This window comes from Pocillopora verrucosa, chromosome 5, assembly GCF_036669915.1.
Source record: "Pocillopora verrucosa isolate sample1 chromosome 5, ASM3666991v2, whole genome shotgun sequence".
In the NCBI taxonomy this organism is placed as follows: domain Eukaryota; kingdom Metazoa; phylum Cnidaria; class Anthozoa; order Scleractinia; family Pocilloporidae; genus Pocillopora; species Pocillopora verrucosa.
This window is the reverse complement of record NC_089316.1, coordinates 11,085,117-11,104,063: the sequence shown is the minus strand read 5'-3', so window position 1 is coordinate 11,104,063 and position 18,947 is coordinate 11,085,117. Positions and strand designations below refer to the sequence as shown.

Sequence of the window (18,947 nt, the reverse complement as noted above, 5' to 3'; positions counted from 1 at the left end):
GGCAAAATGTCAATACGTGTAATTGACGGTAAATGATCAACGGACTGCGCTGAAAAGATGTTAGTGCGGAGCTCACGCATGTTAATCAGCTCTTACGCTTACCAGAGCGTGACAGAATAACGCGCGGAGTGGGGAAGGGGGGGGGGGAGGGTAGAGGGAGTTTCTGACATGAAGTGCCTTCATCAGGCCAGATGTAAACTATGACCGTTTCATAAAGGAAAAGGGTGAGGCTAAGTACTGTTTGAATCGTATGAAAAATTGCCGAAACAAATGAAGGTTGGTATTCGCAGGCACACGCACAGGTTACGCCCCGGCAAAGACCCATACACACGAGGGTTTTTCGCTCCTGGCACACGCTCTTGTGTTACTTTGCATGACAAGTACACACGAGAAAAATATGTCGTGGAGCTTTTTGCGGGCGGGCAGAAATTCTGCTGCCATGGTTGAATTAAAAACAGGGCTTCGAAACGACCTAAAGAAGGCCAGTAGATTAGAACAGCTTTACATTTAAGGGTCATAATAAAGAAACCGATTTAGTAAAGAAACCACTTTGTGAAATAATGTATTATAATTTTATGATGTATTATGATTTTTATTATGATTATTATGTATTATGATTTTATTTCATTGTATGTCAGGGGGGAGTAAAATTAAGTTTCACTTGATTGATAATTTTCTCTATTTTTTGTTAAGTTTTGGTAAACCGTAAATCGGATATAATTTTAAGATATGCCCCACCAAGATAGAATTTAAAGAGAAAAAAAAATAAACGATGAGGCGGGTGCTTTTAAGTCATAACGACCTAGTTATAGTTTTAAGGGTTCCATTAAGGCATATTTCTGAAGCACCTCGACGGGAAACAAGCCCAGGGCATTTAGTCGAGTCGTGTGAATCTATCGGTCCTTATGTAGGCAGGTGTGACTAATACAAGGTTTCAATTAAAGCTATTCACCGGACCAGTGGTGTACCTCCGCCTTTAAAACCTTTTACCGCCGTCTCTTAAGTCTGCAAGCAGGCCCTTCTGTTTGGGTTTCGCCTTACTGTCCCTTTTCCGAGCACAGCCGGCGGCCGCTTATGGAAAAAGTTATTGAAACCTCTGGTGATATATGAAGTCACTCGATTAAGAATCTTTAGATTTATGATGCTAGTTAGTGTGTTTTCGGAAATATAGATGGAAATCGGTTTAGTCTGGAAGCGGGAGAAAGAGCATTAACGTGACATGGGCTACAAGATACCAGACTCGTGTAATTAAAAGCAAAAAAGTGTTTTAAATAGGCAGGCGCTCGCCTAAATTCGAAAGTCCAACAACTGTGAAAAGATGAACATGTTAGTCATGTTAGGGAGGAAACGGACACGATATACTGAAATCTTTCACTGAAAAATGCTGGCGCCTCTTAAGCGTTCCGAGCGCTTTGGAGACAGCCAGGAAAACATTAATATGGAGAAAAGAAGAAACATCTGGACCATGAAATACAATGAAATAAAGAAATAGTTTATGGTCAAAAATTTAAATTAGTAGAAATATTCCAAACAATATTTTTTTTAGATGCGCAGATCCAATGCAAACAATCACATGTAGTATTTTTCGAGTAGATATCTGCCTTATCATATGTTTATTTTTATAAGGGCCCTCACTTCATCGTTAAAGTGTGAGTTCTGTGCACAATCAAACTCAGTCGTCAGTGCTGAACGACGCTGATTAAAAATTCATGATCATGAAAGGTGAAAGAGATGAAAGTAGCTCGCTGATCTGCATAAGCCCCTAATTATAAATGGTTACGGTCAGAGATCAATGGATTAAAATCAATCCATGATTGGCTGAACAAGTGGAGAAAAGCTTTCGCACACAAAAGATCGCAAGTTGGGGGTTTCTCAAAACAGACATTTGGCCACGTGCAAATAAACGCAAAGTAATCTAGACAACTGGGGGAGATGCAAATGTCCATAGAAGCCTAACAAGAATTGATCACAAGTCACTTGTGCGCCTGTAAACAGATCTCGTCGAACCATTGGTCTTTTACTATAATGTTGGCGTAGGTCGGTGAGTTATTTAAATTTGGGAGATTTTGGTTTTCCGAATATGTGGATTTTTTTCATTCTCTTGCATGCTCGAAAAATATCTTACACAAATGCGTTATAAAGTGTGGCTTTTTCGTTTTCCCGTCTCTGAGTAATAAAGGAAAATACATTTCCTTGCTTTTGCTTCAAAACATATACATTAGAATCAATATATTTTTATTCAACAGAAAGACGACAGATCGTCGATAGACGCGCAATGGAACATCAACAAAACAGGAATACTTCATCGAAAATGTTTCAAGCATTGGTAAGGATCGATCGGACCCAAATTATTTTTCATTTTCTTGTCGCTTCCATGCTGTGGTTGTTTGGGTGTTGGAATATTAGCTTCGCATGGATAATGATATTTGTTTTGATCTATGTTTTTGGAGAATATCGTTCAGAATTTTTTAAACGGAAGCGTCAAAACTTCCGTAAGATGACGGATGAAGCAAATTTGTTCAAGATAAAAAGTTTCCCAATACCATCTGTTTATCTTTCGGAGACAGAAAGCGCGACGTGGCTGAACGAGTTGATTAAAAAACTGTGGCCCTCCATCGAAGAAATGACAAAAGATATAATTAAGGAACGTATCGAGCCTGAAATACAGAAAAACCTTCCTTCGGCATTGAAGACTCTTTCCTTCGACAAAATCGAGTTGGGGCAAAAGCCTCCTTTCATCGGAAATATAAAATCATATGGAAGTGGAAACAGAGAAAAGAGAGCTTCTGAAATTGTAATGGACGTCGATGTCACATACAATGGTGATGCGCAGGTGAAAGTAACAATCAAAAGTGTCACTTTGGGAATCTCCGATTTTCAAATACACGGCTCGCTTCGGATTATCTTAAAACCTCTTATCTCCGATCAAACTATCGTCGGCGGTGTGACACTCTTTTTTCTCAAGAGGCCCAGAATCGCTTTCAATTTGACAAACTTGTTGAATGTGTTAGATTTTCCCGGATTAAAGACAACTTTGCGTGGCATTGTTGATGACGTCATCGCTAGTTTTGCAGTTTTGCCCAATAGGATTACGATACCCTTGGCTGAGAGCGTGGACCTTAACGATCTGCAGTACCCAATCCCGGAGGGCCTCCTACGTGTGCAAATTCTGGAAGCGCGGGAACTGGTAAAGTCTGATTTTTCACTGATTGGCGGAGGTGCTCCCGACCCTTACGTCATCATGGAAGTTGGTGCGCAAAAGTTTCGCACTGAAACGAAGAACAATACTTCAAATCCGGCGTGGGAGGAAACCTTTGAGTCATTCATAGACAATTCCATTGGCCAAGAATTAGAAATCTACCTCTACGACCGTGATATTGCTTCGAAAGATTCTAAAATTGGAAGTGTCGATATTAAAATTGGTTCTGTGGTGGAGGATGGCGTCCAAGAAATCTGGCTGCCTTTAGAAAAAGCCAAACAGGGAAAGATCCATTTGAACCTGGAATGGTTTTCTCTGAGCAGTGATCCACTGCATTTTAGATATACCAAGGGAAAGGAGTCCGTAGCTGTGCTGTTTGTTAAACTGATCAAAGCGCAAAATCTCCCAACCTCATCCAGGTTAGCTGTGACAAGAAAAGTTTTCTGTAAGGTATCCGTTGGAGATACAACGCTAAACAGTTTTCTTGCGCACGGAGATGAAACGGTCTGGGGGCAGTCTTTACGATTCCTACTTACAGATCCCCACGAAGAGGCCCGTATTGAAGTCATGGATGGTAACGAAAACAGGAGCATGGGATCTATGGTATTCACTGTTCGAAAGCTGATAGAGGAACCAGAAATGGCTCTACAAGACTCTTTCCGGCTGAGTAACGAGACCGGAAGTGTTGAGTGCAAGTTCATCCTTCGCGCATTGAAGACTTCAGACACCTCCAATGCACCAATGCCTTTACACTTTGGCCGGAAGTTTAACGCTTTACACAACAATAAAATCTGTCTCCAGAGAACAGATACGCCCACAATGTTACCGGAAGTGGATGGTCAAGATGATCCACCTACCTCCACTTGCACCGAGAGCGACAGCAGCAGAGCCGCCGAGAAAACGTCAGGTAGCAGTTCCGGTTCCGGTTCGTCTCCCAGTGGGAGCATCGTAGGTGACACGTCTAACGGGCAAAGTCCCGAGGCTTCGGTTAGGGATTATATGTCCCGGGGAGAAGTATCATTGTGGCTTATATACGATCATCGTAGAAACAGATTGGTCGTCACTGTACTCAGTGCAAAGGAACTTGTGTCATCAGAACCTTTGTCCAAAACGAATCCTTACGTACAGATAAATCTGCTACCTTCTCGCTCCAAGAAATCGATTCGCAAGACGGATTTTTACGCCGGAAGTCTGAATCCCGTTTTTAACGAAACTTTTGAATACGTTATCGGTCTCGACCAGTTGAGCAGTAAGTACTTGGAAGTGATCATCAAAAATGAGAGATTTGTCCAATTGCCCAGGAAACGCAGGGATCTGATTGGGTCTACTACAATAAATCTTTGCGAGTTGAGTCTGTCCGCTGGTGTGACGATGAACTGCGAGTTAACAAAATGAAAATCTTAGCTTAGTGTGCGACTTCCAGAAAACCCTCGCGGATGGTCCCACCCAAATGGAAGCGAGACACGATGCGTCAATGGTGATTATCAGCAACAAATACTCTTCAAGAGCACTGGGAACGAGTCGAGGATGTTGTTAACACTATAACACAAAATCTGTCGAATGACTATCAGCAAAAACAGATTTAGATTCTCTTAACTTATTTAATTTATGAGGCAAATTCTTTTTTTTCTTTTTTATTATAAAAGAATGATCTCCCTAATAATTTCTTTATCGCAAAATATGATAATAGTCAGTGCTCTTTTGGAATTTAGCCGAAGCCAAATAAGTTATTGTTATCTTGTGTAGCTGTAATCCATGTCCACTTTGTAAACATTTGTTGCACTCGATTCCACTTAAGTGTTGGGTTACTATTCTTCATCTGAGAGACGAATTAACCGTCAGATTCTTACTTATCGCTTCTAGCAACGTAACGAATGTTTGCGAGGAACCAGGAAACGAATCCATTGATTTGTATTAGACGACAAATTTAATTAATTCCATCGCAAGCTCAAATAACTCAATTCAACATCATCATGATTACTGATACTATACTTTTAATAATTAGTTATGACTCACATGACTATACGTTTTATGCAATTGAGACTTGAGGAATGAAAGTCGGACGCTTCTTTGCTGTATTGTGACCCGACGGTAATTAAAGAGCCATCGCCTTCCAACAAACTAAAAAGGGGGGCACATTCTCTGTATCAGATAAGGCTTGTAATAACATACATAAAAAAATCAGGCGCGTCTGATTGGTTGAAAACGAGTGCATTTTTCGTGTAACACGTGCGCAAATTACAAATAGTGCTGAAAAAATTTCGTCCGTCTGAACTTTTGTGATGTGTTTTTCAGGTAAATTATTAACGAGTAACAACAGGATTTCTTGTGCAACTTGATCTAACTTAGCACTTATAAATTTTTTCAAACACGAAAAATCGCACTTGAAATCATGTTGTTACCTATACTTATATATTTCGAATACATTTATATTAGGGCGTTCTAGAGCGAGAGAGTGCCAAAATGAGAGGGGGTTCGAGATAAGGTAGTTCGCGTGATCCTTCAGAGAAGCGCAAACTGAAAAAATATTCTCCTTGAAACCTCAAGAATATTGAGAAGGAAGTCTCAATGAAAAAATGGTTTGTACCATTGGTAACCCAAGGGCCTAGAGATCGTAAACAAGTGTATTGATGAACAATAATTGTTATGACAACATTAATAATTATGATAATTTATAACAGCAAGAATAGTAATAATAACAAGAATGATAATAAAAATGATTATAATAATTATTGCCACACCAAGAGTGATAATTATGCGTTGATTAATTTCTTGCTTCAATCCCCCCCACCCCCCTTCACCTCCACGAGTATTCCGACCGTGCCAGTGAGGGTGGGAAATTTGAACCTTGCCTGAGTAGGGCGGGGAATTTGAACCAAAAGTGCCAAGTATTTACAGCGGAAGTATTTTAAGGTAAAGTGTCCACTTTTGCGATAGCATGGCTCAGAAGGAAAGGTGTAACAGGTCTAGGTTTTAAAGTTTAAATATTTTAATCAGTTGCTGGTCAATAAATGGAAAGTTTTACCTTTTACGAAAAGCAAACCAGTCCCCGAATTAAAAATACTCGTTTCACCTTGTCTGTTTGGGATTTTTTGAATTACCTATGAAGAGTCGCGTTTTTTTCCCGACAATATCCCGTTTGGAATGAGCAAAATAGACTCCTTACCAAAATTTCAGACTTCTTTGTAGAAAGCATCGCGATGCACAGGCAGCCCAAGCTCCAGCTGTGAGATGATCATCTTGCAAAATAAGAGTCATGGAGAAATTACAAGAGTTTGTGTGGAAATGTTTACGACCGCACTAAGGAACAAAAAGATACAGTCAAACTCTCAATAAAATACCTCCCCTTACTTCCACAGTGATCACTTGTTATCTGACAGTTTACTATGTTAAAAAGAACCCATTTTAGCGAGTTATCCATATTCGATGCACTGTGGAAGTAAGGTGATCAGCGTTTAGCTGAAGCTTGGGCGACCTGTGCTTAATGTCACGCGAAACCTAGTTGGAGCCAGTCTATAAATATAAATAGCACCTGCACCATGGAAGTAAGGTATTTTTGTTGAGAATTTTACTGTATCTTTTTATTCGTAGGAGGGGTCGTAAATATCCCTATTCAAACTCTTATAATTTCGCCATGACTCCTATTTCGCAAGATGATCATCCCACAGCTGGAGGTTGGGCGGCCTGTGCTCGATGTCACGCAAAACCTAGTTGGATCCAGTCCACAAATATAAATAACGTCTGGTTCAAAGTACATTGTAAAATCAGTCTGCTTCGTCACGATGGAGTCTAAGTTAACTGCTTCTTATTTGTCATCTATTTTTCTCATACTTTCTCTCAGCTTCTGCTCATCTAAATACACTGCTGCGGTGTACGAACACGTTACGTTCTTTGTAATGGAAAACAAGACAGAGGTAACTCGCTCTGGAGCTTTGGAAATCATGAAGAAAAATCTCGCTGTTTTCGAGACGAAAGCTGTCTTGGCGAAATCTAAGGGGGCAGAGATCATAGTTTTCCCGGAAGATGGAATATATGGTTTCGATTACACCCGTGAACAGATTCTTCCCTTTTTAGAAGTCATTCCAAATCCTTCCCAACTGGAGAAGAGCTGGAATCCCTGCAAAGATCCAGCCCGCTATAGCAACATTGAAGTGTTAAGAGAACTGAGCTGTATTGCTCAAAACTCTTCCATTGCAGTGGTAGCCAATATGGGTGATGTGCAGTACTGCGAAAAGTCAGATCCTCACTGTCCGGGAGATGGCAGATACCAGTTTAATACAGATGTTGTGTTCGATACGGATGGTACAATGCTAGCAAAATATCACAAACAACACCTGTTTCACGAGAAAGCGTTCAACACTCCCCAAAAACCGGAAATCGTAATTTTTAAGACATCATTTGGAGTCAAGTTTGGTGTGTTTACTTGCTTCGACATGGTCTTCCGTGATCCAGCGATTGAACTTGTGGAAAAGTATGGCATACGGAACATTGTCTTTCCAACTGCTTGGATGGATGGCTTTCCTATTATGGCTTCAGTTGAGTATCAACAGGCATGGTCAAGATTGACATGTGTCAATCTCTTAGCAGCCAATCAGCATTTCCCTCTTGCAGATATGGTAGGAAGTGGAATTTACTCTTGTGGAGATCCATTATCGTATGTGTATGATATGAAGACATTTGAAGGACACCTTCTTGTTGCGCAGTTACCAGATTTAAATCAAGAATGCTATCAGCAACCTTGTCAATCAGTCTCACTTCCATCAACAAAAAATGATGACTTCAAGCAAGAAGGATGGCAAGAAGGAGTGCCATTCCATTCCAAGTTGATGAATGACATGTACACATTTGTCAAACTTGACAGTGCTGAGGCTCAGGTCTCAGTCTGTGGGAGTGAGCTTTGTTGCCATGCAAGCTACATTACACAAAGTCAAAAGCCTTTCAGTGGAGAAATGTTTGCATTAGGAGCTTTCAATGGTCACCATGACCCAGAGGGTTACATACTCCAGGCTTGTGTTTTGATAAAATGCTTCAGCATGGAGGAGTCATCCTGTGGTACTGCCACTCAGACTTCATCAACTGTATTCAAATCATTTCATCTGATGGGGAACTTTTCAACAAAGGCTTATGTTTTTCCAGCTGTTCTGGCTTCCGATGTGGAACTTATACCAGCTGAGGCAATGTCGATATCAGGAAATGTTATGAGTGTAGACTCCTTTAACAAGCCTTTAGTATCAGCTGTTCTTGTTGGTCGAGTTTTTGAAGCTGATCATGTTGAAAATTAGTAACCATCATTACATTTGCTTCTTTGAGTCTGCTAAGTGAAGAGGAAAAGTGAAAATGTGCAGGGTATAGCCCCAAATATTACAATGAAGTTATGCAGGATTTGTAGAGTCTGTTCACATTGTGCAATTAAAGCAGTTCTATTTGGCAGTAAATTATGTGTTCAAATGTTTTTCAAAAGCTCAGGAAATATCCTTATGCATTAGGTAGAATTAAGAACATTTTTTATCTTGATATGAGATCAGTTGTGCAGAGCAAAATGACTCACACTTGCAGGAAATCAGAACTCATACAAACATTCTACTTAGTGCTGAATTCTGAGGTTAGAGACATTATATCTGTTTTTTATTTTCATAATGTAGTTAAAAACTAGAAATTTGAATTTGATTGTCATGGCTGCGAAGATTATGCAATGAAACCTATTTAAAATGTTAATCAGATACCCTTAAAAACCTAGCAGTCAGTAGTTATACTAGTTATTCTTATTGTCTGTCATGTTAATTCAGAGAATTTGGCATTGGATCAACTAATAATCCCGTAATAGATAGTTTTCTTTATTCTAATCACTTGTCTGTGTAATATTGTACAATTATAGCATATCATCATCATTTGACAGTGGTTTATATTGTTAGTGCAATGCTTCACCTTCTGACATAACATGTCCTCAATCTAGGTTATTTAATCAGTGGCTTAACCCCTGATTGTGCATGGTAATTTCTATAAGATGATATCTGCTAGACCACTAATGTTGCCTTATGCACTGAAAGAGTAGCCTGGAAATGTAGTCTTCCCCCCCTGCCCCCAGAGAATGCACTCTAGCTACATACATTTAGCCATGTGTACAGAGTATGGCTAGGAGAGAAGTAATACAGAAAATGCATTTAAAGAGGAATTTATGAAATGTTGAGTTAGGTAGCTAGTACATGAGGAGCCTTATTGTGTTAAAAGTCACAAGACTCTTTTAACCCTTCAGCTCCTAAGATCTCATCAGTAATTCTCCTTATCTTCTGCCATATTTTGGACAATTTGGTATTAGATCAACTACAAATCCCAAATTAATATTTTTCTTTATTCTCATTACTTGTCTGCTTGATATTGTACTGATATTGTAAGGAGAAGTTCTGTCTTGGTCACTCATGGGAGTTAAAGGGTTAAAAGGAATAATGCCCCTTTCGGGTGGACTATCATATTAACTTAATTACCATAACATAACAGAAAAATAATGTATTTTACCTGACATTTTTGCTTAGTTCAGGTTGTGTAGCAATCTCAGGCTCAGTTGGGAGTCTGTTGCTGATAACCACAAGTTTTTCCTGAGTACAAGTTTTGTTTTGTTTTGAAGTTCATACAATGTTAGGGATGAAAAGTGTGGAATTTAAACAAAGTTCATTACTTGAATGTTTAACTCTATTATTATTTAATTAAATTACTGGAGACTTTTGTTGATCAGGACAATGCAATGTGATGCTATTGGCTTTGTACCAAAGGCCCAGTTTTATTCATAACATCACAATCATCAAACAATTTAGGTAGCTCTGTCCATTATAATTCAATTATTAAAAAAAGTGGTTTGGCAAAGTAATTGTGCCAATGTTAACTTAGTATATATTGAAAAGGGACCAGAATTTGGTGAAAGATGTTTGAGTATTTTTTTCTTTCAAATTCCTTTTCCAAGGGGTTAATATTTCCTGGGTGACAAGTAAAACAGACCCAACTTTCTGAAATGCCTACTCCTTGGTAGGGTAAAAAATTTTTCAAACAAGTATAGCTCAAGCATGATTGTTATACCTGACAACATCTTCTGACATAAGGACAGGTCATTTATCACTTGATGGAGGGGGGGGAAGGGGGGGGGGGAGAGGGAAGGGGAAGAACAAAGGATTTTTTCTGACCCCCCCTTAAGGCTCTGCAGTATTCTAATGATCCCCCTCTCACTTCTACAGTCCCCCCCCCCCCCTTAAACTCCATTAGCAACAACTGATCCCTTTTTTTCCTTAAACTGTGTTATCCCCAAAAATTGCTTGACCCAGTTTGCTTGCTGGATATGTGTGGAGCCTTACTGTGTTAAAAGTCATAAGACTCTTTTTAAAAGGAAAAAAGTCCTTCAGAGTGTACTGTCATAACTTCATTACCACTAAATAACAAAAGAAGAATATATTCCTGACTCTTTTGCTTAGTACAGGTTCAGTGTAGCAATCTCAGGGCTGACTTACTATCCAAGTGATCCCCCTCATTGGCAGACACTCTGTTAGTGACAACTGGTCCCCTCTCCTTTTGCCCTGAAACCATGTTATCCCCCCCAAAAATCCTCCCACCCCTCCCCTCACCCAAGGCACTAAATAATGATTGGTCTCTATAGGCTAGATAATTTTCTGTAGAGGACCCAAGTAATTATATCCAGACACCCAATGATATAAGGCAGAAAAGGCAATCTGTCATGACCTTTTACCACTTTGTAATGAAAATACTCAGGAGATTTCACCTCAAGTATGCTTTAGGGACCAGCAATTATTTATTGTTGGGGAGGGGGGGGGAGTGGCGGGTGCTACTGGGAAGATGGCTTTCATATTCATTTTACCGATTTTACTCCACTTCCCCTGTAAACCATGTGAAAATTGGTTCATACGTCAGCTGTGCGTTCATCGAGATATGAAGCACTTGGGAGGTTTGGCTACGCCTCGAGCAACTCTTACGCATCTTTCGTGCTCTCCAAACTTCTCGCGTGTTTCATATCTCGATGAACGCACGCTCACGTATGAACCAATTGTTAAGCTTAAAGCACGCGATTCATTTTAACTGATTTTGTAAGGAACATTGGTCTCTGTCAATTAAACGCTGTTTACATCGTAGTGAGAAATTCTTGTCGGGTTCATTTAACACTACGCTCCATTCTATGCATGTGATTACCTAGATTTTGTTTGCTACATTCTATCCTTGTAATTTACATCCTTTTGGAAAAAACGTGATCGTTATTTATAGAAAAACGTTATGTATATATGCTTGGAAAAATTGACGTCATAAAGAAAACATTGACGTCACCAAGTCTTAACTAGTTCATTCGACGGAAGGAAAGGAAAACCGAAGCATTCGAAAACGTCAGAGGTGAAGCCGCAAAGTATAAATCTATATTCAAAACACGTAACATGCGTTTAGCTTTTCCGAAAACGTGATTTTGTTTACGATTGTGTGCAAAGGAGAGCTTGTCGTTCACTGGGCAAATGTCAGACCAAGAAGAAAATTGACCTTTTTACCTACCAAAAAATATATAACGCACTGCGCTTTTTTTTCTTTTTTTTATCTGCAGGGTTGATTAACGTATCATGGGTTGAACTTCTTTCCATCTCCTTTCCTCGGCATAATCTAAATAGCTCTAAATCATATTATATAGGGCGGCAAAAGGAGGGTTCCAATCACATATCACAATGAATTTTTCTATTTAATCACACATCACAGAGAACTTTTTTTAAACAATCACGCGTCACGTGAAAGGGAGTAAGTTCGCTAAGCTAATACTGTAAGATTTCAACCTATCGAATGTATTATTAAAAACTGGTCATATTGCTTTTCGCTCGACAAATAGAGACGACTTACTTGTTGAAACTAGACGCTCCGAGCACAGGCAACCCAAGCTCACGTCTTTCAAAAAAAAAACCAACGGTTAATTCATGAAAGCGTCACGCGTTCTGTAACTCGGTATTAAGTTACGAGAGGAACCGTTGAAAATTTGAACACGTTATAAGGAATAGTATGGGGAACTTACAACGATAAATATTTCGAAATATGAATATTTTACACGTCAAATCAATAGAACTTACTCATATCTAGTGTATCCGTTGTAGTTTCTGGCGATTTCTGGCGATCTCTGCCGTTTTAAGCTTGCTTTACGATCACTATTATTCATGTCAAAAGACGACTTCGACCATATTTTGTTCCCCATACTATTCCTTATAACGTGTTCAAATTTTCAACGGTTCCTCTCGTAGCTTAACACCGAGTCACACAACCCGTGACGCTTTGATGAATTAACCATTGGCTTTTTCTCCAGACGTGAGCTTGGGCTGCCTGTGCTCCGAGAGCGTTTACTTGGGCTTCGTAGCGTACAACCGTTTGGATCGTTTAAGTCGGCATTCTTTCAGATCTTTTATTCGATGGATTCGGTTACTTCCTGGTCTTTCTGCATACGATCTGAAGCACAACCACGACTACGCGGTCTACAAAAAGAACACTGAAGGTCATAATCCTCGTGTAAATTTTTAACTATATTCACCTTTGCCTTTGGACCTACCACGAAGATCAGAGACATCAGAGGTCAAGCAAAGGTCAGCAAGAAGACAGAAAAGGTTTATTGATCTTTCTTTAACAAAGATCGAGAAGCCGCTCAGCAAAGTAAACAGTCTCAAAAGAATCTATTCACTTTGAATGAATTGTATTCTTCTAGATCAAAGAGCGTTCACCTACCACGGACATCTAATTAGTAAGTCTTGTAAATCACGCGTCATGTGCTTGTAAAATAGCAAATCACGCATAAGCTTCTGCCTGTGAGCAGAAGCTTCTTCTAATCTACGTCATAAGCTTCCGTTGTAAGCTTGAGATTTTTTTCCGAAAGGACTGGAAAGCATACAGCAGACAGGCTATGATTTTGAAAACTATGGCATTTTTAGCGATTCCTTCCGACAGGTCTCTAACTATTTTCAGTTAAATCAACGCAAAGTAGGAAGTTTGGATTCATAATTTTGCATTAAAATATGAACTTATAGATAAAGGCGTGATGTGCCTACCTGAAAGGTACGAGATGCTTGAATTTTTTCTTTCATTTCGTGCAAAGCTCAGAATTTCCATGCAACCTTATACACAAGAAGAAGAAGGTAAACAGTTTTCCCTTTTAAATACGTGACGGGTGAATTTTTTAAAAATTCGTGCGTGGGGATTAGAAACTCCCCTTAGCTAGCCTCTTGGAGGCGTGATCTTAGATACTGAAGCATTATCATAGGGTCAGAGATTGCGACATTTCTGGGAATGATAAATGTTTGAATATGACTGAGGTTCCATCAGTAAATAGGTACTCAATAACGCGTGTGGTAAAATATCGAGTGGATGCATCGGCATTTAAACTCAGAATTATCTTGAAATGAAAGGTAGGTGCAGTACTAGAGAGCAAAAGCTGAGAAACCTGCAACATTTGTAGTCGCCTTACGGCAGAGAATCGTGCCATATCTTAGGAGACTTTCTCGAATGAAGAGTAAATTCTGTGTGACATCTGCAAGAATAGATATCTTTCGCTTAAAAACGTTCTTAGTACATTTGTATTTCAATGTCCTACTTGGCTGAGCGTGCCTTGGCATGGCAGACGGCCAGATTAATCTGTAGAAAGAACACCATTTTAAATGAAAATATCCCACCTAGTTCTCGCCTCTTTACCTAAAATATTGCCAGTTTAAGTTACCTCGGTCGACTTTTTTATTGTTCGCGGCATATCTTTCTTCAGTTTTTATTGATAAACATTAAAGGTTATTCTCAAGTTGTGGGTAAACTTGAAGTCTTTGATATCCTCTGGGTTATTTCCTTTACGCAAAGCAATCGTTGTACCACAGGCAGACAACCCTATGGGTTTGAGGCCTCGTGACGTTTGTTTATGCGCTAGCTAAACTCTTAGGCCCGGTTCAAACGTAGTGCTATCTTCGTGTCGAACTCACTTATATTAAGTTCGACTTCAGCTCGATTCCAGCACGACAGTTGATTCAAACGTCGTACTTAATAGCTGCTGACTCGTTCTAACTCAGTGGTCTAAGAAGACATCGCTTTAGGAGACTAGGGTCAAGTCAGCTGAAAGATGGCTGACATGGATTTGTCCATAGATCAACGAAAAAGGGTTCTTCTTTTACATCGAATGCTAGCAGAAAAAAGAAGAAGGATGTTAACACAACATGCTTTGCTTTCATATCGTGAAGAAATATGGAAACGCATACATATGCTCCTCCTCATCTTATGCATTTTGACCAACTTTCGAAACTCCAACAGAATGATCGCTCGACCTTGCCGCCGTGTCATAAGAAATACTGGTTGGTGGACAAACGTTTGGAATACATACTCTCATGCAAGATTTAAGAAACTTTTTCGAGTATGTAGAGGTCTTTTTTTCTTTATTCTTGTGCGTATCTGACATGTTTTGGTAAGAGATACAGTTTGCAAGGAGCCCAATACGCTTGAACTTTCCGGTAAATCCGACTTTGGACTGATTTCGAGTTGCTCAGATGATAGGCTTTCATCTTCGCACTTTGACTTCAAGCTCATCTTCATCCTCATTGACATCCCTACGAGCATAGGTACTTTTCCAAGCCGTCATTTTCCAAAATCTGAAACAAATCTATGCATGCGTTTCACGTTATCCCACTGAGAAAGTATTCGGGGCGACATTGTCATAATGTATGCATTAGGTTTCGCTTCAATTTCACTCTACATTTGCGAACGTCGAACTTAAGGTTACTTCCCACCTTCGCGGGTGTCCTTTGGGAAAATATTCGTACGCGCGCTAGTTTCACTAAAATCCTGGTAAACTATATATCAGAAGAAAGCTTAATAACTGAAGTTTGCGATAAAAATATGATTTAAGCGACATTTGTTTTAGGGAAGTGATAAGGAGCCGGTAAGGCGTGAAACGACCGAAGGTTCTTCTATTGAATTTATCGGGTGTCGGATGCCACAGCGCGAGCAAAATGACTGCACAGTCTTATTCACAAGGCATTAATCAGTTAAGCGTGTCGGGCTTTTTGATATTCTGATTGGTTGTCTAGATATCGGCATCTAAAGTTGGAGTAGCTAAAAATATGCGAGTCGTGTTGCGTAAATGGACGCCACGGGACAAATATTTCAAATATCAAAATTTCCCGACACGGTTTCGTTTGTCATTATTCCTAAAGGATTTTGGTGAAATTTGACGAAAATCGGTCAAATCCATATACCCTATAAATTCGCTCGAAGTGGTTGCATTCCTCCCAAAATCAAATGCGAGCTCATAAAGGTTCGCAAACAACCTCGCGCCACGTCTGGAGATTATCTCGCCTCCTGAAACTGCAAACCAATAGGACAGCGGAACCTCCTGGCGTCAATGACAATGGATCAAGATTTACCGCGAAAAGTAACCCATTGCAGACAAGTTTATCTTTTATCTCGATCGCTCAAAGAGCGTTAAGGAGGACAACACAATAATGAGCAAAGTTGCCAAAAGCAAAGGAAAAACCCGCGGCAAAAACGGAAAATGTGCTGAGGAGCACGACAACGAATCGACATATAGCTTTCAAAATTACGATTCGAGGTGACTTTTAATGCTTTTGTATCACAGCTGGTACTTGCATAAAGAAAAGGAACCTCGTTTTTAACATCATGTAGGGCAAGTTTTGGTTTGACGGCGAATCCTCTGTTCGAAATCTGGACGCTAGCGTGAAACTCCGCCGGTACCAGTCGCTTTCACAAAGGAATTCTTCTCTTTTCTTGACAGAATGGTACTCTTTCTTTCTTCTTCTTCTTTTACCGAGGACTTTCTTCCACTTTTGATTTTTCCATGACCAAAGATTTTTTCATAAACAAAGAGCTTCCACGTGTGAATTTTGTAAAGTGTGCGATGTAAAAAAAATATGGAAATAACATGAAAATCGAGCCCCACCATGAGCGGTTCCGAAACATTCCTCCAAGGGACTCGCCCAGGTCCGTGATTATGGCACCTTCCTGATTTATTAACTTTCATCAAAAAAAAAAAACGTTTTTCTAAATAACTCGGTTACCTTTAAATATTTCTGGAAACGTTAGGTTGAATGTTTTAATTCAATTTAGTCAAATAAAAGAAAAATGGATTTTTTTCGGCCTCTGAAGGTGGGAAGTAACCTTAAGCAAGGTAATGGGCTCCTGCCTTAAGTCGATAAACGTGTAAGAGCCAAGCCAAAAATCAGTGCAGTTGCCCACCGCGAACCACCTCAAAAGCCTGCTCGATTTCCGACATTCGCTTATCATCCGCTGTCGACACATGATGTGGACCGAAGAGGTAGATCATAAGCCTTCGATTAACCGTATTAAAATTCAAATTAAACACTAAGGGAACTCAGATTTCACCAGACCCTCCCCACGCCAGTGCGTAGTGTGTCGGTCGAAAGACGGTACAAACCAGCGTTCCCCTAAGACTATTATTTTACCACTTCCGTTCCGCAACCGGAAAAAAAATATTAGCCAATTGGAACGAAGTTGTCAGTAGTAGCTGCGTTCTGATTGGATAGACTAGTAGGTCCACATCATGAGTCTACGGCGGTTAGGCTTTTGAGGTGGTTAGAGGTAGGCAATTGCCCTGATTTTTGGCTTCGCTTTTACACTTTTTTTTTCCTTCGTCTTTTAGCGTGCCCAAGGCTGGGAGGTGAGCGACATTTGGAAGCGGAAGAAATTCGGCATTTTTTTTTTACGCTTTCGGCCCAGGCGGTCCTGGAAGCTACACGCCCCGTTTTTTTTTTTACGTTTGGAGGGGCATCAGTGCAAAGTGGGGAATTAACCGACCCAAAACCCTCCGATATCACTCCAGACAACATAGAAAAACGAAGGTAAGTGAACTTTATTTATCTGACTGTCATTATGCGAATTTTGGGGATGAAATGTTACGATTTGCAGTATTTGTGAAACATTTTTGGGTATCCCCGCGTTTTGGGCATCCCCCTTCCCAAAATACTATTTTTTTCGATTTTTTTCATTTCTTTTTAGAGTGAAATGGGTTTGTGATTGACGTAAGATACAATCAGTGAAGTTTGATGCGACTACCGCCAAAATATTTTCTTCACAGCTCCAAATGGCTCCGTCAATCTCTAGAGAGAAGTTGGTATCACTTACCGAGAACAACGCAGACAGGATCTCGCCCATCATTCGTTCATTCGAACGTAAGGACCAATCAGCATGCCAAAACATTTTTAAGGATGGATATCAAGAGTTTATAAAAGGTATCACAGTAACATATCTATCGTTGTTGGTAAGGTACATTGTCATGGCTGCTATTTTTCCAATACTTGCAGCAGTGATTTGGTCGGCATGGGTCTTTGCTGTGTTTGTGGTGATGGCATGCATGGTTTTGGCATTCATCGGCATATATTTACAGTTGACAGGCTGGCTCTATATTAATCGTACACTGAAATCAGGCGATTTAAAGGATATTGAGGAGTCCTACATGTCGATTCAACAGTCGCACTTGTGGGTAGCAGAGTTGAATGGAAGAGTTGTTGGGATGGTGGGCCTCATTCACGAGGAAAACTTCGAACAAGGCGTCTATGAACTCAAGCGCATGTACGTTGTGCCGAATTGTAGGAAAAAGGGGATCGCTAGAAACCTGATTAATGAACTAATCTCACATGCCAAGACATATAGCATAAAATTGGTTATCTTAAAAACAACGTCTACGCTGGTGCCAGCGATCCAATTGTACATGAAGAATGGTTTCACATTTTCCAGCGCTAGTTTAAATGGCAAGTTAACCGACGTGCTTGTCATCAACAAACGGAGTTTACCACAAGACATACACCTTAAGTTAGACATTTCCTCATTAGCTGCACCTTAAAATATTCCTTTTAGTGTTACATGTCTTCGCACCTTTCCAGTTTAGGTGAACATTTCGTAATGTCATCCGCAAGCTTTGAGGCAGAACCTTTCTTTTCGTATCTGTTGTGGTAAAAAGTGCACGTTTTATGAGCCATAGCTGGATCCCTTTAAACAAGAAGCCTTTTATGTACTTATTTTAAAATAATCTAGATTAAGGAAAATACAGGAAAGCTTTTTGCAAAGCATAACAAACATGCAGCCTAATATGTTGTGGCGCTTATGGTGGGTACCTGTTCGTGGAAAATGAAAATATCAGCTCCATACTCATCCCTACACCCACAAGGAAATTTGATTCAGAGTGCGCGCCTAAAGGGCGTCTATTTAATTTACTAATGATTTGTTAATACCACAGAACGAGTTGAATCACCAAGGAGCACATCATTTGACGACCAAAATGTGTTTCTACCGGTTTCCAAAACACCTGAATATATTTAATTGAAACAATATGTTAATACACCTCCAATACACTCCATTTAACGCTCTACCACTTGAGAAAGTGTATGAACAAGTTTTAAGGGAAAAAAGTTGCCTCGGGTTTGCAAAATCGTATCTGATTTGACCAATTTTTACAGACATAGTGTTTTCTCTGTTGCTTTTTTTCTTTCTTTCATCATTGAAGAAATGGGTTTCCAGCTTATCGAGTGGTTTTATGGCCAATCAGAGCGCGTATACTATTTGACTTATTTTATAAACACTGTTCTAAAAGGCCAAATGCACGTTTCAAATTTCACCTATGTTAGGAATCCTCAACTTTAATTGAGGGTACCAATGAAATTAACCGTAAACTGAAAATTAGCCGTTAGGTGTTAAAACAGACAAAGTTTAACGGTTGGTCTCAGAAAAAATT

General features: G+C 39.8%; 2 protein-coding genes and 1 pseudogene across 3 annotated transcripts; all 3 read left to right on the top strand.

The window, feature by feature from the left end:
- The first annotated feature begins 1,889 nt into the window (after window positions 1-1,889).
- On the top strand, window positions 1,890-5,928 carry LOC131780435 (extended synaptotagmin-2). Of its 2 annotated transcripts, none has more exons than XM_059097044.2 (2): window positions 1,890-2,037; window positions 2,247-5,928. In XM_059097044.2, the coding sequence occupies exon 2, from the start codon at window positions 2,276-2,278 to the stop codon at window positions 4,592-4,594; it is 2,319 nt and encodes a 772-aa protein (XP_058953027.2). In that variant the 5' UTR covers window positions 1,890-2,037; window positions 2,247-2,275; the 3' UTR covers window positions 4,595-5,928. The 2 variants fall into 2 exon arrangements, with proteins under 2 accessions (XP_058953027.2, XP_058953026.2); XM_059097043.2 differs by having other exon boundaries at window positions 1,890-2,041.
- Window positions 5,929-6,946: 1,018 nt separating this feature from the next.
- On the top strand, window positions 6,947-10,048 carry LOC131780470 (pantetheinase pseudogene; annotated as a pseudogene).
- Window positions 10,049-17,300: 7,252 nt separating this feature from the next.
- LOC131780452 (probable N-acetyltransferase CML1) lies at window positions 17,301-18,059 on the top strand. The gene has a single exon (XM_059097060.2). The coding sequence runs from the start codon at window positions 17,301-17,303 to the stop codon at window positions 18,057-18,059; it is 759 nt and encodes a 252-aa protein (XP_058953043.2).
- The last annotated feature ends 888 nt before the right edge of the window (window positions 18,060-18,947 follow it).

Excerpts from the sequence above, each read along its gene's own strand:
- LOC131780435 (XM_059097044.2), top strand. The coding sequence starts at position 2,276 with ATGGAACATCAACAAAACAGGAATACTTCATCGAAAATGTTTCAAGCA.
- LOC131780452 (XM_059097060.2), top strand. The coding sequence starts at position 17,301 with ATGGCTCCGTCAATCTCTAGAGAGAAGTTGGTATCACTTACCGAGAAC.